This window comes from Annulohypoxylon truncatum (assembly GCF_022578515.1).
Source record: "Annulohypoxylon truncatum strain CBS 140777 unplaced genomic scaffold F4807scaffold_2, whole genome shotgun sequence".
NCBI lineage: Eukaryota > Fungi > Ascomycota > Sordariomycetes > Xylariales > Hypoxylaceae > Annulohypoxylon > Annulohypoxylon truncatum.
Window position 1 is genome coordinate 447,839 of NW_025953788.1, and position 25,282 is coordinate 473,120.

A 25,282-nucleotide genomic window follows, 5' to 3' on the forward strand; every position below is an offset into this window, starting at 1 on the left:
GACCGAAACATCTACGATCGGCGCATCTCTCAACGTGTTACCTCACTTTTCCCCAGACGCGCTTCTAATGATCGATGCGACTTAATTGCGGTATCCAATACTCGCCATTGGCAAAATGCCTATAGACGAGGAGGCCAAGTAGGATTCCTTGATGCGCATCCAAATATTGAACCCCGCTGATTGACAATCAACCTCTAGCCTTTGGCCTACCGACAACCTACTACTTCGAGAAGGTCGCAAACACTATCGGAGCAGCGTCTCGCCAATGTAAGCCTCGCCACACCTCTGCCTACTACCATGCTACCTTATCATTTCACCTTACCCATCTAGACCTCTATAAACACCTATATTTACGTCTGTTCATCGTTTGCGCAAGCTGAACTAATCTTTCCTCCCATTTCTAGTCACTGGCAGCTTCGATCACTACTTAGTGCAGAACGACAGCACATCCTCTACTTCCCTGCCGGTGTCAACAACACGCACATCCAACGACTTGACACATCGACTCGCGAATGTGAGACTATCAAAGTAATCAGCTTCCACCCACGATGCCTTATTGCTAGTAAGGGCTGGATCTGCTGTGGTGGCGAGAGTGGAGAGTTGGTTGTTATTAGAGAATCAGGAAGCAGTGATGTCCAGGCCGACAACATTAGCAGAGACTATCGGTCGAGACTGAACTCGATGGAGAACTCTAACATGGCCGAAGGACCCATGCTTCAGCTCCAACGAGACATGCTTACAGTTGTGGAACGAATTAACGGTTCGAACAAGACTTGGTCAGCCTCAAGCTACAAGGTCGGCACTGAACGCGTCAACTGCATAACCATGTGGCACCCGCCTACAGAGAACGGTGCACCGGCGCCAGGACAGTATGACTCGCCAGTAGCCATTGTGGCTAACAACGACAAGACCATCACGATCATAGGACTCTACGAACCCGATCTACATAAGGATGTTTTAGAGTATCCTGACTGTGTCAACCGCGGCGTCATTTCTCCCGATGGATCTCTTCTCATTGCCATCTGTGACGACCCGTACCTCTATATCCACGTGCGGCAACCGTTTACTCAGCATTACCATGGAGTATCACGACAATCCTACAAGTGGAAAGAGTTACCAAGATTGCGACTTAAGGGCGAATGGGAGAAAGACACTTCGGAATGTAGGGGTAGTTTTGCGGCTTGCTTTTCCTCATCTGGAAAGTACTTGGCCGTGGGCACTCAGTATGGCACTATCTCCATTTTTGATGCTGTCGCTCTCAAGGATCCCGACTCCGAACCCTTGATTACGTACTTTAATTCTGACCGAGCTCCTGAAGAATGCGGCGCCGTGAGAGACATGGCCTTTTCGCCAGGGCCCCATGACCTTTTGGCATGGTCCGAACACCGGGGACGGATTGGCGTGGCGGATGCACGCACTAATTTCAAGCGCCGACAGATCATCCCTTTACAGAACCATCAAGGCTTCAATCACTACTCTCTTAACGACAGTAGCAGCACGATCGAACCGAGCCTACTCGTCTCGCATGGTGAAACAAATGGACGCGGTCCCGGGGGTTATGTTGCGGGAGGATCCGGTTCGCTACTCGAGCGCTGGGGACGAGCGATGGCCGATCGACCGCTACCTAACCCGGAATCTTCGAACACGGCGAGAGTCAACCAACCCTTTAGTTCGGACGAGGTTGCGGTCCTGGAAGCGTTTCAGAGTGACCGTCGCCGACGCGAAAACCGGGACCGGGATCGAAGCGAACAGGAGCAAAGGCTTGGAGAGCATAGGAGTCAGCGAGCCGCTGAGAGAAGTGCGACATGGAGACCATTGGCTTGGACAGACCGAGTAAGTCTTGAGTCCGAATCAAGACCCGTAGCCCCAGGCAATCGCCCCTCTCTCCTCGAATTTCTTCAACATGCAGATGAAGAGCCTGACGAGGAAGAGCCATCCGCTGTGCATGCAATGCTGAGGACAATGCACCAATCCCCAGAGGCAGATCATAGCTGGACTAGCCGATTTCTGCAGAACGTTCCAAGAGCTAATCCTATACAGAGCGAGGCGATGACTCGCATTATTGAGCGAGAACGAATGCGCGATCAACATCGTTCGGGTACCAGTCAAACACCGCCTGAACAAGATCTCGGAAGAGTTGCCGCTGCGGGACGAGAGCGTCGACGAAGCGCATCTATCATGCATTCGCTGGCGCAGAATATAGACAACATGTCGCAATATACGGCCAACCGAACGCAAGCTCAAGACAACGACGCGAACAACGACAGTTCGGCGACATCGCGTGAACGTGCGTCTTCCCCATGGTTTTCTGGACGACTTAGTTCCGCCTGGCCCCCTGATTCGGAGAATATAGCGATGGCGTATCTGAACGATCGCGGCACCCAAGATAACGCTCGAACCGAATCCAGCAGGCCCCGCCGAGGAATACCTGTAATCGCCGATGTGTGGTCCAACGACTCCCTCTTCACTAGGATCAGAACAGGCAGCCGTGAGCATCAGCAGAATCCGGATGATACTGCGGGTTTGGCGTGGAGCGAGGACGGGCGAACATTGTAAGTCGAATTTTCAACTCTGCGATCGAGAATGGGCTAAGCTAACAACCGATCATAGGTATGCCGCAGCTGAGGATGGTATATACGAACTTCATGTCAATATGCTGGGCAGAAGACAGTTCCCCGATCTCCAGCTTCGTTAGTTCGCATTCGTTTGTAACCTATGGTCGATACCTTTCGATGAGAACTCTTGACTCTTAACGGCGTTTGAGGAGTTTTTTATACTCACACACAAGGTGCATTAAGGGGTGGCGGCAAGGGCGTTTTTGTTTGCTTGCGTCTGCTACATTTTCCCCCGGACAGGGACGCGATGATTTATTACCCTTCCAAGGTTTGCCTCTGTTTCTCGTTTCGCAAGGGCCGGTGATACTCCCCATTTTCCAATTTTCGAAGGGGCGGGAGTTGATTTTATCCCTTCGACACGTCTGCAGTTCTCCACAAAAAAGTCGGTTCGCCATTGGAGTTTTCGAAGGGGGAGCTGAGTACTATGTAGGAAACGGGCAGAGACCAGACCAGGAGAGAGAGCAACATTGAAATTGGATGGCTCGAAAAGCCATCGACACGTCGGATTTTTTGCTGTTTTGCTGGCCGTGCATTGACTGATGCCGAATCGAATTCCCATGTACATAGCCTACATTCGACCAATAATAAGTGCAGTGACTTTTTATCATTCATGGTTTTTTTCAGGATTTTCGTCGCCATTGGCGCGCGTTCGATGGTAAGGTCAATTTGGAATGGGATGGGTTGCGCGTTCCCAATTCTTCCAATCCCATTATTCGGGGCCCCCCTATCCCGAGTCCGGGGTCGACTCCTTGCATAACGTGGATTGTGTACGGTGCCATCGCGAGGATTACATCGCATGCATCGCATTATGATGTCCTCATACATACGCAAATGCCTAGCCTTATACTACACACCCATGTCCAGATCGCGATTTTCGTTATTTGTCATGGAATATTTGGTAGACAAAACAAGGTCAGACAGACAGGCACTTCCATGATCTAGGTAAGTAATATAGGTAATCAACCTCGCACGCATTCACCCATAGATTGGAACCTACTAGGTATGTAGTCATCACTCATCCATCCAATGCTATCCCAATCCCCCATCACAGCCTTGCCGACCCTTCCACCCTAGCACTCCCAACCAGCATATCCCTCACCAACGCGCCAATCGCAAGACAGCTCGTCAACCCGGGACTCTCAATGCCCAGCAGATTAACAAAGCCCTCGTACCCGTCCTCCTTCCTGATATAAAAATCCACAAACCCGCTCCCCCCCTTATCCCCCTTATCCCCCTTCCCCTTATCCTTACCCCCATCCCCCACCGCGCCCGCAGGCCTCAGCTTCGGCCTAATCCCCGCGTAATCCGGCGCCAGAGCTTCGACATCGATACCAGGCAGATACTTCCTTATCTCCGCTATAGCAGCCGGTAACCGCGCCGCGCTCACAGCTAAGTCCGCGGGAGACGTAACCCACTCCACATCGGGCCCGAAGCGCACGCGTCCCGCCATATCGAGGGTGAGGTGCGTGCCTAGCCCGCCCGCGCCGGGCGGCGTGACGGGGTACACGAGCCGGGAGACGCGGGGCGCGGAGGCGGCGTAGCTGAAGTAGTTTCCCTTTGCGAAGTAGGCGCGGACGTGCCTTTCGGGCGGCAGGATAAGGTTGTTTATCGCGAAGGCGCCGAGGCCGGCGCTGTTGATTAGGGTGGAGGTTGTTATGCTGGATGCTTCGCCGGTGGAGGAGTCGCGGACTGTGAGGCGGTAGCCTGCGCTGCCGGGGTTGCTGCTGTTACTGTTACTGTTGGAGGAGGTAGGTGACGAGGAGCGCAGGGCCTCGATACCGACGACGTTGGAATTCACCGCCACCACACCCCCCTCATCCTCGAACAACCCGCGCAGCGCAACCATCAACGCATGCGAATCCACGATCCCCGTTTCCGGGCTCTCGAGCACGCCCGCGTGAGCACGTACCCCCGGTTCCAACCTCCGCGCCTCCTCTTTGCCCACGAACCGCGTCGGCACTACTCCTACCAATTCCCTCGCGCACGTCTCGTGGATTTGATGCAAGCTCTCCAACTGGCTCGCGTCCTGGGCCACGACCCATTTCCCCGTCTTCCGGTGCGGCACGGCGTGCGCCTTGCAGAAGGCGTATAGCTGTTCGCGGCCGGCGACGCAGAGCCGCGTTTTCAGGGAAGTAGGGCCGTAATACAGGCCCCCGTGGATGACCTCGCTGTTGCGCGAGGAGGTTTCCGTGCCGAGGTGCGGGTGGCGCTCTAGTAGGAGCGTGGTGTTGCTCGGGTTGTGGGCGGCGTTGTGGGAGGCGAGGGCTCGGGCTATGGATAGCCCGACGACGCCGCCGCCTATGATCTATGGTTGGGGGAGGTGCTGTGAGGATGTCAAGATCTGTGGGTAGGATAGTGTATATGTTGTATTGTATTGGCATATGCGTGTATGTGAAAGTCCGTATATACATAGGCGTATGAAGGCATATAGAGCTACAACCAAGGTAAAGAACACAAACTTACGACATGAGTAAAATCAGCCCTAACCGGCGCCGTGCTCGAAAATGAACGAGCCAGACATGATAAACCAGTGCTCGATTGCAATTGACGTCGAGCCGTCCTGGCAAACATCTTCGTTTGCACGAAGTTGAGAGGTTTGTGAAATTGGGGTAGGTTAGGAATATGAGCTCCGTTGTTTTAGCTATAAGCTATTGCAAGCTATAATATGCTACACGCCGTATACTACATGCGGTATAGTAAAAATGATATCATACCCCCGGGCCGGAGATATTGTCGGGCAGGGCTGGTTGCACCGCTGCTGCATTAGCGATTCTATGTACGTAATTAGAGAGAAACATCTCATTCGGCCAAAAGATGATATATATGATATCTTTATAATTATTAGTAACTTGACTTTAATTCTGTAGCTATTAGGTAGTAGTTCCTTCGACTTCCTTATCACGTGTGCGTATAACATCAATACCCCTTATTACAAACGATATTAGATATAAGAAGTCCTTGACTCCTCGCTATAGCAATCTCAATAGCAATACTACATTATAAGCTACCTAGTATATCGAATCTTGCCATCTTATATCACATCATATAGAATAAGACATTCAACCATAGTTAAACATTCGTAGTTGACGAAAACCTGTGATTTGCATCACAATTTTATCACTCTAAAAAGCAGGAGAATGTAAGGTACGCCGAGACACCGGTAAAAGGAAATCGATAATACTAAATATTCGAGGTGCATCGAGGGACAACGCCGGAAACAGTCGCCGTATGTCTGTTTCGTAAAGTCGTATCCCTCGTTCCCGATACCCTTACCAGAGCTTCCGCCAACGCCGACGTCTGACCTGAAAGAACATGAAGATTTACTCGTCCGTTTATGACGAGTTACCTAGGTAAACAACCGAACGCCTCAAGACCGTGACTAATTTTACAGACCAGCCCAGACGCCTCATTCGTCCTTGGGGGTTTCCGAGACCGCAACAGGTTGAGCTGTGCTAGCAGATGCTGCTGGGCCAGAGGAGCCTGCTGCTCCCTCTTCCTCGGATACCGAGGTTGATTGTGTGAGTTGAGAGTGGTGAGCTGGTTCCCGCGTCAGCCCCGCGTTGTTGGCATGGGCCTCACTCAGTTGACGTTCTAAATACACGTCAGCACGTCATCAATGTGTAAATACCTATGCAAATGATATATCTTACCAAGTTCCCGGATTCTGTGCCGTAGCATCTGATTCTCACGGACCAAAGACTGCGTCTCAGCCTGGTAGTAAGCACTCTCATCACGGACGCCAGACAAATGCGGTTCCCCACTCTCCCCACTGATAGATGTGGATCTCATTCTAGGAGACGGAGCACCACGACTTGGTGTTCTAGATCGACGGTGTAGAGCATCGCGGGCGATGTCGAAGGAGGAACGGGGATGTGAGAAGACGGGAGATCGAGGAACAGAAGTTGACGGGGCGGGAAATGGTGGTTGTGCAACCGGGTTCGGAAGCGTTACAGAACTAGATCTCTCCGAGGTCGGGGTCGCGTCTTCAGCGGCCACGCTCGTTGGGTTTTGTCCCTGTGCTGCTTGAAGCTGTTGTAATTGGAGTTGCTGCTGGCGAATCATTTGCAGCAGTCGGTTCTACCATGACCCATATTAGCTAACCGAAACTCGGATCGAACGATACACGTGTAGCATAGCATACCACTTGTGCCTCCTGCTCCGCCTCGAGCTCTTGATGCAATTCTCCCAGACTCGGGGCTCTATTATGGTGAGGATCGCCTCCTATGAGAAGGGGAGATGTAGCCGTAAGCTGAGGGCTGAGAGTGGCATATCCGGCACTTCCCTCCGAGACCATTTCGCCTGGGCCGGGAACGGATGGATCGTTGAGTTGCAAGTTCATCAAGACTGTGGAGCGTCGTCGGCCCATCTGGGGCGATTGGCGGTGTCGTGAAAGAGAGCTGCTCGAGGAGCCTGCAAAAGAGATGTGTATGTGAGTAGACCGTGAGTTGAAAAGTTAGGAAGTTGGGAAATGAGGTGGGAAACGAGGTGGGTAGTTAGGCACTTAGGTTGTTAAGTGGTTAGGGAAACATGGTGTTAAAAGACACGGTGTTGAGGAGGACTTACGTCTCATAGGTTCATGTTGAAGACCGGCATTCATAGTGGCGGCTGCTTGCAGAGAAGTGGATGCTGAACGAGGAGACGGTGATGCCGACTCCCCGCGGATAGCAGAGTCTCCATTACCGTTTGAGGAGGTCATTATGCGTGGACGTGCAGATGGTGAAGATGGTGGAAGTGAGTTAAGGTCAGGGGCCATGTTGACGTCTAGAGTAGATAAAGTAGGGCAAATGCTGCAGGTAAAGGTGACAAAGGAACAACCTAGGTCGTTTACCTAAGCTGCCAGCTGCCAGTCGCCAGCTAGGTACCAGCTAACCAGCGAACCAGTTACCTAAGCTGCTGTACTATCGCCTGTCAAACTTCAAGCCAAACAAGCTGTTTCGAGGCAAATCAAGGCGAATCAGGACGAATCAGATGGAGGAGTGGAGATGGTAAGGATGCGGAAGATCGATATGGAGTAACAATATGCAAGGTGGCGGTCCCGACGTCAACGGATATCGAATAAGATTTAGAGCTGGACGAGGTTTAAGAGACGATCATGGCATAAACGCCCGATCGGGGGGAATAAACGGGGGAGATGGACACCTCGTCAGCTCGCCAACCAGGCCAACTCGCGAAGGCTGAAGCCGGTTCCTTTGATGGATTTTGTTCAGGTGACAGGAAGTCGGACGATGTTGTTAGTTGTTTCTCCTACGATTTTACCTTTTTCAGAAGACTTTTAGAAGGCCGGTGATCAAACAGCCGTTGACTAGCCGGAACTTAACAGCTTGGGGAAAGAACACCTAGGCACGGAAATCACTAACATTCGTTATGCAGGTGGGCTGTGACCTTGTGGGGAATTTAGAGCTACCCTTGACGTCAGTTGATGTGGGCTAGATTTCTTTTGCTGGGAACGTGACCCCGGAATTGTACGAACTTTATGTATTGTGTGTTATCGATATACAGCTACGTATGCCAGGATTATATAATCAACCTAGGCCCACGGTATATCCAGCTCCGGTATATCGAGGCTAGTCTCCTGAGCCGCATTTATCCATCAACCCATTTTCATCAAAACCACGAGACATCATACGGATACTAGTAACTGTCTAAGCATTCAATGCCTTACGGAAGTTGTGTCGTAATTGCATCCCAGCCTCATGGCAATTCAATAATTCGATACACAGATTGTTATACGAAGTCTTACAACTCATCCCATCTCGCCTATGGGATGCTCTCCATCGCCATGTATGTCTCATTTGTCGAGATGTTGGTCACAAGGCTAACAACAACTCCACCATAGGCTTAGTAACCTAAGACCAAGACCCTTAGAGTTACGTTTAGACATGTAGGTTCCAAATGGAGGCTGAGTTCCTTATGCAAACCCTCAACTTAAGTCTCGACCCTTGCATGAGCATTGGAAGCCCCTGATATGATCGTGTTTGTATCTACATATACTCCCGTTCTATATACGTATTTTGTGTAATAGGCAACCGACTCTGCCGACATTGTTTTCCTTATACCTTCAACGTCGCTCTGCTTTCACACGAAGGCAAGAAGCTCTTGTCATGTGCTCTCGTCGTCCGCATAGTGTCACTGAGTCACTATCATGCAGGCGGCATTTACGATTTACTTTCTTTGCCACGGAATATAACCATTATCCCTCAATATTGAAGGCATTTTCCTCTGTCCTGTAATTTATGGTTCAGTCTACATCATGTCTGAGACGATATGACATCGATTTGAACTTTCCCTTTGACAAGGGTTCCAATTCTAGCTTTGTATTGACGAAACATTACTAACTTAAATGTCGCCTCCGTTCGATTTAGATGAAGCTCGATACGACGCTTTACTACTCAGTATGTAAGTTGTGATGAGTCACGCCTATATTTTCGAGTTTCAAGGGCTTGGATTATCCCCAGCTTCAAGACCCATCCCATCAATCTCCATATCGCGACGGAGTGAGGATCGGCGTTCGTCCGACTCTATCGCGAATATTCACGATACCCCTCATCGACTGCTGCAGCGAAGAAAGTTGGACCAGTTATCTTGGATGTCGATCGCAGCATGCTGGATTAGAGCTTGATCCTACAAATCCCATGATATGTTGATCTATTGATCTAGAATGTGACCTTAATTACATATGTCGTGATTACATACATACTTAAATATCGCAGCCTACCTTGACTCTGGCGCCGCTGGCGCATTATCACCAAATCTCCAAGACCGGTCGCGAGCGCCGAACTGTGCATATACACAGATCCCGAGCGCATTATCGTGATAGACTATACCTGCTTCCGCAATCCTACGAATCTAACCTTCCAATGAAATGAGCTAAATGACATCTTCCGTTCCGGGGCGGCGGCGGATGCCAATTTTCCGGGCAAAAATTGCAGGTATTTGCAGCGGAATTTAAGGCTGGTGGATGGTAACTCACGGCGGCGACAAGCCATCGCCAAGTGTATCTAAGAGACGATCCTATCTAGATCGGCACCAATGCACCGGATAGCCTAGGCATTGGCGAATAAGAGGGGCTCGGCTTCAGGCAAAGGGAGGCATCTGCCCAAAGCTGAACGGTCTGGGCTTCTGTGATGAGGATACGGTGGCAGAAAAGCCCTAATGACGCCCACACCTCGACATTGCGAAACGACTTACGAAGCAGCGGTGGTTCTCTGATGTTTTAGGATGAATCAGCGTTCGACGCTTACGAATAGATATGCTATTTTATGTAACATGATTGGCGTGGGGAGTACTACGCGGCGTCTGAAAAGAAAAGAGAAAAAAATTCTCACAGCTGCTAAACATTTTACCTAACATCTCAACCTAAGTGGGTTGAAACTTGTGGGTTTAGCAGAGACGGGAAGCGGGACGACTTGAGTTCGGCGACTATTCAAGTGGGTTTTGTTTCGGGATTTTCGACGATCGGTAAGGAGGTAGTAAGAGGATATCAAATGCGAAGACTGCTGCTGAGTGAGGTGAAGTGTGGTTCGGACATGCGTATTACCAATACTCCGCCCTTGAATGCGGTCAACTAAGGTACGGACTTAATAAGATATCGATACCTATGGACCACCCGAAAACGAAAGCGGTTCGTATTCTAAAGGGGGTTCCAGAATCTAGAACTCCCCGCGATAGTAACACAGGTCGGCGAACTCGAATCTGGGGAGGCAAAAAAGCAACTATTCACACATGTATAAGCAAGCCCCGGGACCGCGGACTGCGAACTGCTTGAAGAAAAAAAATTATGTGACCCAAGTGCAGCCTGCTCCGTCCTGATCGGCATTGCAGATAGCTGCGACCACCTGCATCCCCCCTCACGACCGGTTTTCAGGATCGCCAGCCTGTGATTCGCGATCGTTGCCGTCCCCTAATGCACATGAAGCACGGGGAGGGCGTTCAGGTACGTCAGGGCCCCCCTATTGTTTGCGGCAAGCTCTCTGGTCGCTCTGGTCTCTTAATTAAATCGGCCATTTGAACGATCGTCGACGGCTGGCACACGCGGACCCGGTGGTTCGGCTACCGCAGATGAATAGTGGCAATCCGCAGTTCCCTAACGCGTGGCGGCCCTGCTCGTCAATCCCTACCTACCCCTGTAGCGAAAGCTGGCGGGATTTGACACCCACCCCATCCCTCGCTGACTGGTCCGCGCTTTTTGCTGTGCCCCTGGGTAGGCGGAAGGGGAAAACCCTAGACCTAAGCATCTAAAATCATTTGGCGAGCCGACGGGATTATTCTTTTTAGCGAGCATTAGACAAGCCACGGGAATAATTGCGGGATGGATACTGGTAGCTGGTTGGGTACCAAGATAGACAGACGCAGAATGCCCGTTATGTGAAGGATGCTAAGGGGCTTAAAAGGGATGTTGGAAGCAGCTTTCTTGTGCATTTCCAATCTTAAGAAGTCCAAAATCCCTACGGAATGACCCGCTCGTCGTGGCGTCCTACGCACTCTGTTAGTCGTCGGATTTTAGAACACTGCAGCTCAGCTGAATTAGCATAAATAGTATAGGTCAAGGTTTCTAACCCAGCTTCCCCAGCTATCCCAGCTATCCCGACTATAAGATGAGAGCTATAAAAACATCAGCATCGTATTTTTAATATATTAATTACCTGTTGGCTTTTTCTTTTATTTGTAAATAACAACGAAGCTCGTCGTTTGTTGATTATTGGAAAATGTGATATAGGGGGGCGTGATCGTAATGTATTTTTGACGGATTGACTTACTGATTCCTACTCCCTTCCGGATCCGACGGGGAGCTCGAAAGACCAAAGCCATAACCCGACGGCACGTTCTTTAGGCGACGGAGGAGAAATTCTTGAAGCTTCGCCAATGGCTCTCGCAGCTAGGTATGTAGGTAAGTATTAAGTATGCAGAAACATGGAAGATCCCGGCTGGGCCGGCCACTACTGCAGGAACTATCAGGACGGAACCTGTCGCGACGCCGCCACACGGGGACTAAATGGGGTCGGATGTGGGAAGGGCTTGCTGTAGTTCGCTGTAGTGACTCCCTAGTTAATAAGGATAGGGTAGAAGGGCGATGTGGTAACGCGAAGGGCCTTGCATGTGTTGGGAGCGAAATGTGCAAATATTTTTCACATGTCGTCTTCCCCTCGTCCATTGGGCATCGACAATCGACAAGAAGTGAGGCTTATCAAGTAAATAGTGACCTAACCCAAGGTCCCTTAGCAGCTTGTTAGTTGTTCGACGCCGTCCGCTCGGTTCTCGATAGCGCCAGGAGTAGCGCTCAAGTGCCGGACCAACAAGACGGTCTAGACGCGAGTCTGACTTACCGCCGGTCTGGATACAATGTTCCCTACGCGGGCTCCGCAAACTCGTGGCATTGCAAGGAAATAGCTTTTCGCAGTTGCATGGCATAGCTTGTGTGTGTGAGTGGGAATTTTCAATAGCAGATACATATTGCGTAGCATACCTAGCAGACACATCGATCGAAGATGCATACGGACGGAGTACAGGAATCGTATTCTCAAATTGGGAATTGGTACGGGGACGAGAATGGGTGATGTCAGCTGAGCTGAGAAGCATCCATCATGCAATATGCAACTGTCCACTCCTGTGCTCCTGTGCTCTGTACCGCCATGGCACGGCAGACTTCAACGGTGGAGAGTTATAGTGGGTGATGGTTATTACATAGTAGCGCAGAGGCAACGTGGTCGACGATCCGCTCTACCTAAACAATCGACAATCTTAAACAATCTTAACAAACATCGTGGAGATGGGAAGATAAGTTGGAACTTTTATTATTTTCTTTCCACACTAGTCTTCCTAAGGCCCATGAGGCTGTTAGAACTCTGGCTACGGATGGATCGCCGAGGGATCACGAGCCCAATATGGCTCTTTCGCGTGCCCTATCCGGATAGAACCTGTCAAAGCGCCAGAACCCTGTTTGGGCTAATATTGGAAATTGATCAGCGTCGAAAGGACAGGGCGGCTTTGCGTCTGTAGTTCATCACATAATTAGAGGTACATACATTAGTCAGTATGGTAGGTATGTACGTGACTTGAATCGCTTTCGTTGTGTCGATAATTTATAGATAGAACTTGCTATGTAACAAAGGGGGGTTTCTTACGAATCTGCAGAGCTCTGCATAGCATCCCGAAGCACGTATTATGTGTGGTTGGACAGTCTGACACACGGCCGATGCGGGTTGCCGGGGATGCAAATAATGTATCTTGCGCATACATACCAAGCGTGGCGGATTATATTGTGGTCTATTGTGTATTGTAAGTTGTATGTAAGATCAATAGTCTTCCGAGATAGCTTCGCTACGTATTGCCAACCAGTTCTCGATGGCGATATCTACGACATCTAGGTACAATATCTTTGCATCTTGAACGATCGACACGACATCATCCGTCACCCGTCGTCGAGCGGTGATAGGTATTAGATCAATACCAACGATCAGACCTCCAATCGCCCATTCATATCATTTATATCGTTCATATCTTTCATAGTAGGTATCGGCACTTATTACTGGTAATTAGAACTAGGTAGTACCGAACATGACTCTCTACCGGAACTTCAATTGAGGGGAATGAGCCAGTGAACACGCCGTAGCTCTCGAGAATGCAACCTAGGACGAGTATCTAAGGACGAGAAGGGAAGAAAGGGAAGACGAGAACTCTTGGCATTCGCATGCGGTGACGATGCCTCCTCCGTGCTCTCCCCCGCCTTCTAACTGGACTGTCACTGTCACTGTCACTGTCAAAGCCAGCAGCACTAGGTGGTCAATGCTAGCCAGCAGCACTAGGTGGTCAATGCTAGCCAGTTAGCTGCTGGCCCGCAGCCCCCAAACAGTATTTCGCGGCTCACGAATGAGATCACATCCTGGCACGTCGATGATTCGCCATCTCAGTCAGGGGTCGAGCCGGCGCGTTTCTTCTCACAGGTCCAAAACAACACTGGAAACCCTAGGGATGCACGCAACGTGACAAACTTGCGCTGCGGAAAATTCAAGTCCAAAGTAATTGGTCTATGCCCGCAGATTGTAGACGCTTTGGACAACTTGAATCTCTTGTCGCTATCTCGTTATTACAATGCAATTCATTCCAAGGCAAGGCGGGAATTTTCGTCGGCTTCTTTCCGAATAAAGGAAATAATTTAGCAAATCTTTAAATTCTCCAAGTGGCTCAGCCCAGCTACTGCGCAGTACGCAACTGCGAACCGGCCCTTTCGATGGGTACATGTTCGGAGCGTCAGACGAACGTAAGAACGTAAGAGGTCTGGCGTTCGCGGCGGCAGTACCACGTTTGGGGTGGTTCTCCATCGCCTGCATATGAAATATCCTGTCGTGCTCCGCGCCTATCTGTGATTATTTGTATTGCGTTAGTCGATCGTATGCCAGAATTGCTAGACTTCGGCACGATCATGAACAAACTGGAGCAATTCCAATATTTCAAACTTGATGGATGAGAAAAAAAAGATTAAAAAAAAAAAAAGATGGACACTGGAGAAAGTCGTGATAATAGTGTTAGACGCCTTACGAGTTACATCAACACTACATGTAGATCAGGGGTAGGCTCGACGGAAATAACTACGTAAAACTACACAAAACAAGTATTCGACAGGTACTGTAGCAGCGTCCGCTAGTCCCACACCAAGCCGCACGGTCATGGGCCGACGCCCTGGAAGAAGATCCATGACCGGGGGGAGTCTTTCTTCTCTTCCCTTGCCGTCAAGGACATCCAAGTCCAAGAACATCCAACCCACTCACTTCGTAACTTTTTGACCAGGGGGGGTTTTCTCTCTCGCGCGAATCCTAGACCAGCCAAGGTCCCATTTCTTCCCAAATTTCTCACTCTTCGACCGTGTTCTGATGCCGGGGTTTATTCTGACTCGGGCTTGCAGGCTTGCATGTGTGTATGGATGTACATAGCATGCGAGTTATCTCTCTGACCTCTTCGTCCTGTCCCAGCCCTTCTCTTCCTCTTCTCCCTTAAGGGTCTCAGCCCGTAAGAGAATGAGACCGCAGACCAGCAGACCACGAGCTTCGATCTACTTGCATTACCTGACACTACTATTCTATCTATACGGCATTGTGCCGGTGGCTTAGACGTAGTGTCTCTTAATCCTTAATCTTGTCCTTCTAAAACGCTTGACTATCCTCCCGTCTCGTGTTAGGCTCACGATCTAGTCCTCACTTTCTTTTTGCCCAAACTCCACCACTAATAAGATCTGACGACCATTTAATACATTTAGCTTGGAGCTATATACTACTAGCCGTCGCCTGTCGTATAGTTGCGCCGGGAGTTAGGGCTGTCTACCGGATTAGAAATTCTCACAGGACCATCCTCGCCTCAAAGTTCTACAACACAGGGTTGCCTTGACTTCATGCTCATGGGCCCTAGTTACTTTCCCCTCATTAACTCGGCTGTTTTTCGACTGATGCATTGAGGCTCGCCGAATCGTTGACTTGTTGGTTACACTCTTTCCAAAGTCTCACATGCCTCTTCGGACCTTATTATTACTGCATTGGCTTTTCGTCTCCGAGTATATGTTTCTGGATGACGTACCGCAGATCTCAGATCTCGTTGCCCGCCTACTACAAAAATAATATATAGTCGAAGGCTCTTTCGGCAAACCATAATCATCATTACCTCACTAACTCCTCAACAACACTTACACGCAACACACAATACACAATGTCAGAATCAAGCACCACGAGTCCTACGAGTCCGGCTCTTGAGGCACTACAGAATCGTTCACGCGATATACGACGAGCTAGGCCTCCAGACATAACAGTTATCAAGAATGAGGCCAAGGTCCCACTACGACCTACCAAGCGTGAGTCCAGGATCGGCTTGAGGAATATATTCAGCAAATCGAAAATAGTAAAGAATGAAGGAATAGTGGAAGAAGCACCCTCGTCACGGGAGTCATCACGGCATGGTTCGAAGCGCTCGTCGTTGGCGGATATCGGTAATTGGCCTCACAGACTGCATCCTTCTCGCTCAGAGCTTTCCCTTAGCTCATCTCCGTCTTCGATAAAGTCGCCGGGGTCTACGGGGTCTATGGCGTCTTCAAGATTACGACAAAATAGCATTACTGTTAACCAAAACAAGCTCCGTCAGCAAGGGTCTCCAAAGACGAGGGATTCGATAACCGGATTTATCCCCCCGCCGCTGTTCCAGATGTATCCACAGGCAATCAAGTACGCAACACTGGCAACCTGTCTCACCCCGATAGAAGCTTTAACCCGTCTCAACGAGCTCAAGGAGAACTCACAACAGAACGATTTCTCGAGGAGTAATCTGGGGGAGGCAGAGAGGAGGAAGAAATCTAAGCATGCCCCGGAATGGACAGACAAGGTCTACGCACTCGTCACCTCGGGATACTTACTCCAATATGCGGGAGAAGGTCGATTCGATAGGCTACCCGAGAAGATCCTACACCTAACGCGGGATTCCGCTGCTTATGCCAGTGACCTCATCCCTGGAAAACACTGGGTGGTACAGGTGGCATCATCGATGGATGCTGACGGGAACCCAGCTCTGGATGCGAAATCTCTTAGATCGAAGCTCGCTCTAAGAGGAGTTGAGAAGCGACAAGTTTCTAATATGTTACTTGTGTTTGAAAACCCGGAAGGTATGGATACTTGGCTTGCTATCCTGAGAAGAGAGATTGAGTCCCTGGGCGGTAAGAAGAAGCTTTCAGAAACGGGCAAGCCCGAGATGGAGGACAGCCAAATATTGAAGAACCAAGCAAGCCAGAGGACGTTAATTGTGCGAGACCCAACGCGCTTCTCGCGCATCATCTCTCAGGACTTTTCATGGAACCAGGAGAACACACTGGCCGACCCTACAGAACAAACCGAGACTGTGGAACCCCGATCAGAGAGGACGTCGGAATCAACGTTGGATGACGGTTCAAGCTTGGTTTCATCGGATGGGCAACGGCTGGATAGTCTTCGAGACAGTGGCGGTAGCAGTGGTAGTAGCGGCAGCAGCGGCAACCGACTCTCGTTCATCTCGTCTGGACAACGGACCATCGTGTCCTCGGCAGAATCGTCGCCTACTAGTTCCCCGATTCGAGCGAGCTTCTCCAGCAATGGAGAAGATCAACTCTTCCAACTAACTCAAAAACCCTTGCCGCCCACTCCCGAAGTGAGGCCGCGTCCTAATGCTGCCGCCATCGCGATCCGGAGACAGTCGATGCAAACGATGATCCCCAGTTTCGATCCTCGCTTAGATGTCCGGGGCCGCTCGATCTCAACCCTGCCGTCCTCGCTAACATCGGTTCAAGAGGACAAGCATCAATTCGTACCTAACTTTAGCGTACCACATACTGTCGGCCGGCGGTATTCGGCTATGAATTTGACCGCCGCAGCCTCCCGTGAACATCAGCCGCAGGCGTCCGACCGAGAAGGGCCGATAAGACCAGTCCGACGAAGTCCGCCAACAAAACTCGCGATATCCCGCCCTCTTTCTATCGTCATAGATCAGCCCTCACCAAGGCCGCCATACTCACCTCTCACTCCGCCCAACCCAGCTCGCCCTTCCATACAGGCACCCGACTCGCCGTCCATGTTCGCGCCTCGGCCTAACTATGCACCAAAGCAAAGCCCGCATGAGAGGAGCGAAACGCCCGAGAGTCAGATCTTAAAACGGATGACGGAAGAAGCGAATCTTACCAGCACCAGCGTCATCGCGCCGTTCCATGAAAAACGCAATGCTCGTGCTAGTCAACAATATCAGCAACCAATGCTTCCATACTTTGACGTGGATAAATCGTTCATTGCTCGACCAGCCCGAACTCAGTCTATTGACACCATAAAGCCCCATGAAGAAATTCGTAGAGCATCATCGTCCCTCGAAATGCGGAGATCATCGATGAACTCTAACTTTGGGCATCAATCTTTTAAACATGCGCTTCTGCTAGCTGATAACCCATCTCACCACACTCACGCAAACCACCTCAATCGCCATTCATTTATGAACCATAGCCAGTATAATTTGGCCTCTATTGAGGAACCCTCCTACACCCTGGCGCCGCCTTTGATATGTATGCCCAAGCGCTCGGCGCCTTCTCTCAAGACTCTACAGCAGGAGTCGACGTCAAACCATCACTTGGGGGCGGACTTCGGCGAGAGGACTCTGATGACTAGGAGGAGTTTACCACACTTAGCCGAGGGACCCCCTCCAGCTCCTCCACCGACATGTGCACTTCCCCCGATCCCTACTAAGCGCTCTTCCAATTTACCTAGGAGTATCAGGGCGTAATACTTTTCACACTGTCCTACAAGGCACACCTTTTTTTTTTCTTTGACTTATATTTTTGACTCTATATTTTGCTTCGTGTATATCATTGTATTTTTACCTTATACCTACGGGCCCCACGATAATGATTGGCGTTTCGGTTTCTCTATGCCTATATATTAGACTCAACTTACCGGAACGGAAAGAAACAACATACAACAGGCCCTTACGGGGATGCTCTGAATTTTTTATGTTATGTAAAACGGATGACGATGTATTTTGTTTGAAGTTGGGTTGGTTGTTGGGCTGTTGAATGCTGTGAGGCGATGAAAGATGACGAAGAGATATCGACAAAAAAGATATTATGATGGATACGATAATCTGAGATGAGGGATGTTTAAACTTTTTGGAAAAACTTGGAAAATATGTCTCTTTGAAGACTCACGCCTTTTCAGCCAGCTTATTGGCGGCACTTGGACTTTTCTTCTTCATATTACCTACCTCTATGCCAAAAAACCAAGGAAGATCAATGTTGAGGGCTTAGGGATTCAAGTTATTGGGTACATCATCTAGGTGTAATATCAAAAAAAGTAAAAGTTAAATAAAGCATTATGCTATGTATGATGAAACTTAAGGGGTTGCTTCTTCATGAAGAACATGTTTTTATGTTGTTTGTGAGAAATCATTATAATTGTGCTGCTTTAAGTCAACAAATACATGCGAGGAACCTTTATGCTATGAGGCAATCATGACTTCGGTTGTATGTAGCCAAGTAGCTCTTCCCTAGGGTCAAATGCACAGACCACATAGGCGGACGTTAATTGATAGCGCGGGGCAAATCTTCTGGTACCGATAAGAAATTTGGGACCCCACACTTTGGATTAGAAACTCAAACTCAGACTTGAAATTATTATTCCAAACCGCACAAAAACCAACCGTCAGAAAGCAACTCCCACTTACATCAACACCATTCCCTCATCGACACCGTCAAAATAACCGCAATCATGGCTTCTAAGAACAGGTAATTAAGACCCGCAATTTTATTGAATCCGGTGTGGATACGTGATAGCATGGACGATGGATTTACTAACCGCCCCATCAAACAGAGACTGGGCCGACGACGACGAGGGCGACGAGGTCGCAGTAGAACTGCCTCCCCCGCAGACGATCCAGAACAAGGATGGCACCAAAACAACCATCACGTACCGGTACAACGAGAACGGCCAAAAAGTCAAGACGACGCGGCGGATCCGCCTGGTGACGCACCGCGAAGTCGTCAACCCTCGCGTAGCAGAGCGCAAGACGTGGCAGAAGTTCGGGCTGAGCGAGAAGGACGGGGCGGGCCCGCAGATGGACACGACATCCGTGGGCGAGAACATCATTTTCCGGCTGAGCACGAACTGGCGCAAGGACGTGAAGGACGAGGCGAAGGAGGGCGGCAGCGCCGCCAACGCGATGAAGGAGAAGCTGAAAGATAAGACCGTCAAGTGCCGTATCTGCAACGGCGAGCACTTCACGGCGCGTTGCCCGTACAAGGATACGATGGCGCCGGTCGGTGCCGAGGGCTCGGCCGCGGATGTCGCGGCGGGCGTCGCGGATGAGATGGCGGCTGCGCAGGGCGCGGCGGGAGCGGGGAAGAAGGGCAGTTATGTCCCGCCTGCGCTTAGGGGTGATAGGGGCGCGGCTGGGGGTGAGAGGATGGGCGGCAGCAAGTATGGCGAGCGCGATGATTTTGCTACGCTGCGTGTTACGAACGTGAGTTTTATTTTACTCTTTCCCTTCCTCAAAAATAGACATGTCCCTCTCTCTACTGTAGCTGTTGCTGACGAATGACATACAGGTCTCCGAGATGGCGGAGGAGTCGGAGCTGCGCGACATGTTCGAGCGGTTCGGCCGGGTGACGCGCGTGTTCCTGGCCAAGGACCGTGAGACGGGCCTGGCGAAGGGCTTCGCGTTCATCAGCTTCGCGGACCGCAACGACGCCGTCAAGGCCTGCAACAAGATGGACGGCTACGGCTTCAAGCACCTCATCTTGCGTGTCGAGTTTGCTAAGAAGGCTGCTTAAACTGCTTCACGATCGTTAGGATGGAATGGGGTTTATTAGTTACCTACACCAGCTACACGTCGCCGTTGTGGGTGGCGATGAAAAGGCAACGAGGGACGGATATGGCTTGAGGTTATGGGATGGCATTAAACTCGGTTCCGTTACGTGGCTATGGCATATGAATATGTGATCAGACTGCGTTTTGGGACGTAATAGATTCGGTTGCAATCTAAATCTTGTGGCTTTTCAGAGTAGGACTTCGTGAAGTGAATGTGTCTATTTCTCTACGGTAAGGTGGACCTGGTATATGGTCTACGGTCTACGGGGACTATATATCGTAGGGTATGGTCCATGGATGCTGAAAACTATACGATATTTGGGATTAAGACCTCTTCTACGATACCTCTTCGTCGTCTCACCTACTTAACCTTGAAGGGGTGGCGGAGGAGACCATAGTCCATGACAGCCCTTTTCAGAGTACCTAGCCAACCTTGGTCCTTAGGTGGTGTTCCAAGTTCACGAACCACTCATAAATTTTCCTTGTTGGCCAAAGGCAGTCTTGGAAGTATTCGACAAAGACGAAGAAGATAGAATGCCACTTTACCAGTAAGGCCATAGTCCAACCTAATGAAATTGTAGGATTGCCCTCTTTGTATTTTTATACTACACAGTTTCGTACGTGTAGATTCATCGTATTCGTTATGATTCAATCTTAAGTTAACACATGAGATTTCTTGTATGCCATTTATGCACTTATGGCATCATTATAATGGACTACCCACAGGTGTCGTGTGAGCAATAGAGAGTCCTGGAAAGAACTCCCGTGTCGGTTAGCTACGGCCTGTTGCCATATAGTATCGCTTTCCTTTTTGGGGTTACCCCTCCAGCCCCCTCGTGGCGTTTCTTTTATCAACCAGTGACATTCGCTTATCAAACAACCGAGTATCTTGCAGAGGCCTGCATTCCAGAACGTGCTGTACCTGTCCATCCACGCTTTTCTTGCATGTGACGTACCTGTAGGAATTGATCCTTCAGCCTTAAGACGACGAATAGACGACACCAATTCAAAAATTGTTTGCTACGTTATAAAGCTAAGAGCTCCAGAGAGCATCTGAAAATCGATCAGTACCACGATCATCTAAAACGAACAGGATTGAGGCAATAGTGACGTCGTAAAAGATCCCGGACATCGAACATCGAAGACCAAAGCCGTCGGCAAATGCTTCTCACGTGGAACCTTTCTTCATCCAATTGAACCTTCCCGTCCCCATCGTTCCCGTCGACCACTTTCTACTTGCATATTCGCCAAGTATTCTATTCGTTCAATTTATTCAAAATCCCAATTTCTCCTCCACAAAGTTCACCCTTCACATTTCCTTTTCCATTCTCGTTGCCCAACTCACCAAATCTACTACCTTTCTTTTTCTTTTACCGTTTCTATGGCTGCCAGTCGACGAGGTTCATTACCCAACACCGTTTAAATTCAAATTCAACGGTACCTTTCAAGGTGAACAGAGGTGTCAAGGTGCTAGCACAATGAGTGCAACCGTCGATCCCTCGGATGCTGGCGAGTTGCGCCGCAGAAAGCTAGCAACAGATGAGAATAGCGACAGCGATGAAGCCATTGAAGATGTTGTTTCATCACCAAAAAATAGAAAGACCTATGGTCGCACACCAGACGGAACAAGTAAGCTTAGACAATACCGACTAGATATATGAAATTGTGCTGTACAGCACCGTATACTAATCAATGCTTTGTATTGACAGTCTTCACCGTTCCTACTACACACGATATGGTCTCTCAGCTCCTCGACCCGAGAGAACCTAAAAACCTATCAGATGTCATTGTTCTTGCCGTTCTTGCAGGTCACATTCTAACCCTCTATCTCCTACCGGACTCTATAAAGAGCACTACATTCGCAATCATCTTTCTCTTCTGGAGAACATCTTACAACCTTGGAATCGGCATCCTTCTACGATTGCAGTCAAATGATAACAAACTTGTTGCATGGGCTAGAAACTGGAAGCTGTTCGAGAATCCGTCCAGTGGCAAGAATCCACGACCATGGCTGTATAGGCTGCTGAAGCGTGAGTTGGAGATCAAGATTCCCGATGACTACAAATTCGAGGAAGCTCCAATTGAGTACAACACCTGGCTCGTCTTTAGGCGACTTGTGGACCTCATTCTTATGTGTGACTTCGTCTCATACTGTCTGTTTGCAATTGCTTGCGGACATCGCCCTGCCGGAGAGTCTTCGCTCGTCACCGCTGCTCGATGGATTTTCGGTTGGTCAGCGATTGGATTCAATTTGTGGGTTAAGCTCGACGCCCACCGAGTTGTGAAGGATTACGCCTGGTACTGGGGTGATTTCTTCTACTTGATCGATCAAGAGTTGACATTCGATGGAGTATTCGAGATGGCGCCTCATCCTATGTATTCGATCGGGTACGCTGGATATTACGGCATCTCCGCGCTTGCGGCTAGCTATTCGGTTCTCTTCATCTCCATTGTGGCTCATGCTGCCCAGCTTGCCTTCTTAGTTCTCGTGGAGAACCCTCACATCGAGAAGACGTACGATCCCCCTACTCGTAAAAGTGAGGTGCCGTTCAGGCCTCGTATCCATAATCTACTGGGTATCAAGAACATCGACTTGTTACGAACTGTGGATTACTCTACTTTCGTAAACATGTCACTCGTCGCTCTTATGGCTTTCGCCACGCCGCAAACCCCGCTACATCAAACCCTCTTCTTCTCACTCGCACTTGTATTTCGACTCTGGTACTCTGTCGGACTAGGTATAATCCTCACACGACAGTCAAACAGTAAAGCATGGACGCGCCACTTTTTGAAGGTTGGAGAGACTCCGGAGGAGGGCTGGCGACAGTGGAAAGGATATTATCACATCACTCAAACCATGTGCTATGCCTTTTTCGCTGCTGCTTGCTGGAAGATGTACAGTGTCCCAGTTGACTGGAACTACGGGTTCGTGATGCTTCGACACGTCGTCGGTGTTAGTCTCATCGCTCTTCAAATATGGACTGCCGTAAGCATCTACGATTCTCTCGGGGAATTTGGCTGGTTTTTCGGTGATTTCTTCTTCGACCAAGAGGCAAAGCTTACCTATACCTCGATTTACCGTTTTCTGAACAACCCGGAGAGAGTACTTGGGACGGCCGGGTTATGGGGTGCGGCTATCATCACATGGAGCAGATCCATATTCGCCTTGGCATTGGTGAGCCACCTTCTCACCATCGGATTCCTTCAGTTCGTCGAAAAGCCGCACATGCAGAAGGTCTATGGCCGCGAGCTCAGGCGCGAAGCTGGCTTGACCAAGTTCATTAAGCGTTCTTTACCCCCACCTGTCGCAGAGTGGCAGTCAAGTGTGAACAAAGTCATGGATGATACGTCCCACTTTGTCGAAGATTTCCTAGATACGGCACGCCCGAAGTTAGCTGCGGGTGTCTCAACAATTGTTAGGGATACTACGGCGCTCTTCAACAAGTATCCTGCTCGTCTCACTTTGACTAAGCTTTCTCCCGATCTCGCTGGTTTCGATCCGAAACACTACTCCATGACTGTCGAGGGCGAAGCATCCGGATTCTCTGCTTTGACGGAACGAGCTAGTGGCAAGGAAGGCACTGCTGGTCAATTCCCCAATGAATTGAAGACCATGATCTTTGAATATGGCGCTCCGATCAGGGTCAAGTGGACGGCACCGGCGAACCACGGGAAGAAGGATTGGATCGGTCTGTACATGGTGGCTGATAACCGTTCTCGTGAAATCACCGAGCTCTCGTCTCTCGGACGATGGATTCCCACCGTACCTGGCCAATACCAGTCTACCACAGCTGACAAGGGTATCCTGAAGTGGGATCAACCCGTCGGAATTTCTGAAAACGGTGATGTCAACCTTGTGAGTGGCGAGATGGAATTTTCCGGAGACAAGTTGTGGTGGACTCAAGGTGTCTATGAATTCCGCTACCACCATGATGGAAACCACAACGTCATGTCGATCTCGCAACCCTTCGAGATTCATATTGGCCGCTTCGACTACAATGATGCAGAAGCGGACACATCAGTATCCATCCAGGAAGCCGTCGAATCAGCTCTTTTACCAGTGGTGCAGAACTGCCTCGACCGAGACCCGGATATTGCACCGAGCACACCAATCGAGCCGTTCGGTAGCCACGTAGAACGGCATGGCAAGTATGCTAAGAGGCTAGTCTATGCTATCCACCAGATGTTCGGTATCGAATTCACGCCTGCTGTGGTCCCCGCCGATGGCAATGTTAAGAACTTGGCCTGGAGAATTTGTAATGCAAAGCAGGTTTTGGTAAGTGATGAGACCGATTTAACTATGCGAAAATGGGATAATGGGACTAACGACTTTCTTAGGCTCCGTACAGTATGTCACGCTCTAGGGGAACATCGACACCAGATGAGGAGAAACACGAACCACTTGGCCCTTAATCGGGTATAGGGCGTATGATTCTGGAGTATAGAGTGATATTAAGTCACACACATTCTGCACATCGAACGGAGTTGAAGATTTTGGTGCGGCGTGGTTTTCGTGTTGAAGCATCAATGTTGTCTTTCCTAGTCTTCTTTTCCCGTCGAAGCATGCATGTTCTCGTTATTGTTCGTTCTGCATCTGGCATTTTGTTGAGATGCCAAAAATCAAAAACCGGCGGCTACTTTTCCAAGGCTTATAAACGTACTGAACATCACGTATATCGTGCATTTTGAGAGTTGGAGAGTTTAGAAGTCTTTGGGAAAGCTGGGTGCTACTATTACGTGGACATATGGTAGGGGTTGGCTCTGGCCTGTTTTCGACCTACGAGTGGGAGGGAAGGAAGAGACATGGGCGGAGTTGTCGGGGTTAGCTTTTTGATGGATAGGCTTGAGATGAGTTATGACGATGATGTGGATGGGATGCTGCGATCTCGAATCTTTTCGGGAGAGCTTGTTAAATACTTCGGGGTTTTGCAGGCTCAAGCTTTGATTCAAAGGCCAGATAGTAGTGCCAATGCCAATGGAAAAAATTTACTCCATTTCAAGTAAGGAATTTGATATATGTGAAGGGTTGTTTGTGGATATGGTTGGATGGTTCGTTGTCCATTATGGCTGCTGTGTTAATACTCCCTCTGAAAGTCGAACTTGCCGATCTATGTACATTGTAGTTTTAATGTGATCTCCTATAAGGAGGTGTATGTTGGAATTCTTACCTTAAGGCTCTAGGAACAAGATTATAATCGGTTTTATAAGTGAGGCATGAATGATTTGTTAGCAAGTGATCGAGACAGGTCGATGGGGAAGATGATAATTAGGTAGGTACGGTACGTTATATTGTGATATGGATATCCTACATTCTCATTT

At 49.5% G+C, this 25,282-nt stretch overlaps 7 protein-coding genes across 7 annotated transcripts; 4 read left to right on the forward strand and 3 right to left on the reverse strand.

Moving 5' to 3' along the window:
* Nucleotides 1-115: 115 nt before the first annotated feature.
* F4807DRAFT_449488 (uncharacterized protein) lies at nt 116-2,695 on the forward strand (the record flags this gene model as incomplete). The annotated part of the gene is made up of 5 exons (XM_048000028.1): nt 116-138; nt 199-267; nt 405-1,833; nt 2,041-2,552; nt 2,611-2,695. The coding sequence occupies 5 exons, from the start codon at nt 116-118 to the stop codon at nt 2,693-2,695; spliced, it is 2,118 nt and encodes a 705-aa protein (XP_047858645.1).
* Nucleotides 2,605-3,550, reverse strand: F4807DRAFT_115096 (uncharacterized protein). The gene has a single exon (XM_047992819.1). The coding sequence runs from the start codon at nt 3,438-3,440 to the stop codon at nt 2,961-2,963; it is 480 nt and encodes a 159-aa protein (XP_047858646.1). The 5' UTR covers nt 3,441-3,550; the 3' UTR covers nt 2,605-2,960.
* A 110-nt stretch (nt 3,551-3,660) lies between these two features.
* F4807DRAFT_455769 (FAD dependent oxidoreductase) lies at nt 3,661-5,186 on the reverse strand (the record flags this gene model as incomplete). Its single annotated transcript, XM_048000773.1, has 2 exons — nt 3,661-4,920; nt 5,079-5,186. 2 exons carry the CDS (start codon nt 5,184-5,186, stop codon nt 3,661-3,663), a joined length of 1,368 nt encoding a protein of 455 aa, XP_047858647.1.
* Nucleotides 5,187-5,458: 272 nt separating this feature from the next.
* Nucleotides 5,459-7,501, reverse strand: F4807DRAFT_115186 (uncharacterized protein). Its single transcript, XM_047992820.1, has 4 exons — nt 7,179-7,501; nt 6,757-7,025; nt 6,266-6,692; nt 5,459-6,206 (listed from the first exon to the last, which is right to left on the reverse strand). Exons 1-4 carry the CDS (start codon nt 7,366-7,368, stop codon nt 6,022-6,024), a joined length of 1,071 nt encoding a protein of 356 aa, XP_047858648.1. The 5' UTR covers nt 7,369-7,501; the 3' UTR covers nt 5,459-6,021.
* Nucleotides 7,502-14,838: 7,337 nt separating this feature from the next.
* F4807DRAFT_115340 (uncharacterized protein) lies at nt 14,839-18,070 on the forward strand. The gene has a single exon (XM_047992821.1). The coding sequence runs from the start codon at nt 15,309-15,311 to the stop codon at nt 17,883-17,885; it is 2,577 nt and encodes an 858-aa protein (XP_047858649.1). The 5' UTR covers nt 14,839-15,308; the 3' UTR covers nt 17,886-18,070.
* A 795-nt stretch (nt 18,071-18,865) lies between these two features.
* Nucleotides 18,866-19,926, forward strand: F4807DRAFT_455772 (eukaryotic translation initiation factor 3 subunit-like protein; the record flags this gene model as incomplete). Its single annotated transcript, XM_048000774.1, has 3 exons — nt 18,866-18,882; nt 18,968-19,616; nt 19,702-19,926. 3 exons carry the CDS (start codon nt 18,866-18,868, stop codon nt 19,924-19,926), a joined length of 891 nt encoding a protein of 296 aa, XP_047858650.1.
* Nucleotides 19,927-20,929: 1,003 nt separating this feature from the next.
* On the forward strand, nt 20,930-25,112 carry F4807DRAFT_406788 (phosphatidylethanolamine N-methyltransferase). The gene is made up of 3 exons (XM_047996321.1): nt 20,930-21,592; nt 21,673-24,239; nt 24,302-25,112. Exons 1-3 carry the CDS (start codon nt 21,442-21,444, stop codon nt 24,374-24,376), a joined length of 2,793 nt encoding a protein of 930 aa, XP_047858651.1. The 5' UTR covers nt 20,930-21,441; the 3' UTR covers nt 24,377-25,112.
* The last annotated feature ends 170 nt before the right edge of the window (nt 25,113-25,282 follow it).

Excerpts from the sequence above, each read along its gene's own strand:
- F4807DRAFT_115096 (XM_047992819.1), bottom strand. The coding sequence starts at position 3,440 with ATGTATGAGGACATCATAATGCGATGCATGCGATGTAATCCTCGCGAT.
- F4807DRAFT_115186 (XM_047992820.1), bottom strand. The coding sequence starts at position 7,368 with ATGGCCCCTGACCTTAACTCACTTCCACCATCTTCACCATCTGCACGT. Across the intron at positions 6,693-6,756 it reads CGGAGCAGGAGGCACAAGTG|AACCGACTGCTGCAAATGAT; the intron begins GTATGCTATGCT and ends GGGTCATGGTAG. Across the intron at positions 6,207-6,265 it reads GCACAGAATCCGGGAACTTG|AACGTCAACTGAGTGAGGCC; the intron begins GTAAGATATATC and ends ACGTGTATTTAG.
- F4807DRAFT_115340 (XM_047992821.1), top strand. The coding sequence starts at position 15,309 with ATGTCAGAATCAAGCACCACGAGTCCTACGAGTCCGGCTCTTGAGGCA.
- F4807DRAFT_406788 (XM_047996321.1), top strand. The coding sequence starts at position 21,442 with ATGAGTGCAACCGTCGATCCCTCGGATGCTGGCGAGTTGCGCCGCAGA. Across the intron at positions 21,593-21,672 it reads TCGCACACCAGACGGAACAA|TCTTCACCGTTCCTACTACA; the intron begins GTAAGCTTAGAC and ends TTGTATTGACAG. Across the intron at positions 24,240-24,301 it reads GTAATGCAAAGCAGGTTTTG|GCTCCGTACAGTATGTCACG; the intron begins GTAAGTGATGAG and ends CGACTTTCTTAG.